Source organism: Musca autumnalis, unplaced genomic scaffold, assembly GCF_047663935.1.
Source record: "Musca autumnalis isolate F117 unplaced genomic scaffold, ASM4766393v1 scaffold_373, whole genome shotgun sequence".
Classification (NCBI taxonomy): domain Eukaryota; kingdom Metazoa; phylum Arthropoda; class Insecta; order Diptera; family Muscidae; genus Musca; species Musca autumnalis.
In genome coordinates, this window is record NW_027411948.1 from 8892 (window position 1) to 10442 (window position 1551).

Below are 1551 nucleotides of genomic sequence, written 5' to 3' on the forward strand. Positions count from 1 at the left end.
GTTTTAATTTTACCGACAATTGTCGGTAACTCAAAAAATGAGTTAGAGAATCGCACTACAGGAATATATATATACTTTGCGGGATTTAAAATGATTATTTTGAGGAGTTACAGGAGGAATGACAATCTTTATATACCGTCCATAATATGGTGGAGGGAATACAAATAAAATTTTAATGGTTCTTTAAAATTCAATTTCAGGATTGGAAACAAACAAAAAGGTCAGTGCAATGAACTATTATGCATACAGATTAATGATACGTAGGAATGAGAATAATCACATTTTGAAATGTCAGAGATTGTTTCATCAATATGTAGTTGACATGTATGCCAAAATTGAATCTGAGCGCTTAAACTATATTCGATTTAATCAAGCAAAATTACGTGTGGAGGAGTATATACATTTGCGTGACGCTGTGAACAATGATGCTAATATTAACCCAAATGACATTGGTTCGGTAACAATTTTGCCGTCTTCATATATAGGTAGCCCACGACATATGCATGAGTATGCACAGGACGCAATGACATATGTTAGAAACTACGGTCGTCCGGATTTGTTTATAACGTTCACCTGCAATCCACAGTGGACCGAAATTAAAGAACATTTATTGCCAGGTCAAACACCTATAGATCGGCACGATATAACGGCACGCGTATTCAAACAGAAGCTAAAAGTTTTAATGGATATGATTGTGAAACATAAGGTGTTTGGTGAAGTTCGATGCTGGATGTATTCAGTAGAATGGCAGAAAAGAGGTCTTCCACATGCTCACATCTTAATTTGGAACGTGAATAAAATAAGACAGGATGAAATTGATGCCATAATATCCGCCGAAATTCCTGATCAAACTACCGATCCAGAATTATTTGAAGTTGTCACCAAAAATATGATACACGGTCCGTGTGGACAACTAAATATCAATTCGCCGTGTATGGTTGACGGAAAATGTTCTAAACGTTATCCAAGAGATTTGATTGCTGAAACTATTACCGGCAATGATGGTTATCCGTTATATAGGCGACGATCTACTGATGATAATGGCAAATCGACAACTGTGCATATTCAAAATCAGGAAGTTGAAGTTGACAATCGATGGATCGTTCATTATTCCCCGCTGTTATCGAAAACATTCAAAGCTCATATCAACGTTGAATTTTGCAATTCAGTAAAATCCAAAATATATTTGTAAATACATAAACAAAGGAAGCGATATGGCTGTTTTTGGTGTAGCTGACCCCAATCAAAATTATGAAATAACTCAATTTCAATTAGGACGATTCGTTAGCACTAACGAAGCTGTGTGGCGGATTTTTTCATTCGCAATCCATGATAAACACCCCACTGTTGTTCAATTAGCGGTACATCTTGAAAATGGTCAACGTGTGTACTTTACAAATCAAACTGCATTGCAAAGAGCAGCATCACCACCACCTACAACATTGACCGCTTTTTTTAATTTATGCGAAAGTGACACCTTTGCAAGAGGATTGTTGTATTATGAAAATACTACACGTGGAATAAATCACTAAAAGTTTTTCAAAGGCGTAA

At 36.0% G+C, this 1551-nt stretch overlaps 1 protein-coding gene across 1 annotated transcript; it reads left to right on the plus strand.

Annotated features, from left to right (window-relative positions):
* Nucleotides 1-682: 682 nt before the first annotated feature.
* Nucleotides 683-1192, plus strand: LOC141400544 (uncharacterized). The gene has a single exon (XM_073979750.1). It carries the CDS (start codon nucleotides 683-685, stop codon nucleotides 1190-1192), a length of 510 nt encoding a protein of 169 aa, XP_073835851.1.
* The last annotated feature ends 359 nt before the right edge of the window (nucleotides 1193-1551 follow it).

What these genes read in the sequence shown, in the direction of transcription:
- LOC141400544 (XM_073979750.1), top strand. Translation starts at nt 683, where the DNA reads ATGGATATGATTGTGAAACATAAGGTGTTTGGTGAAGTTCGATGCTGG.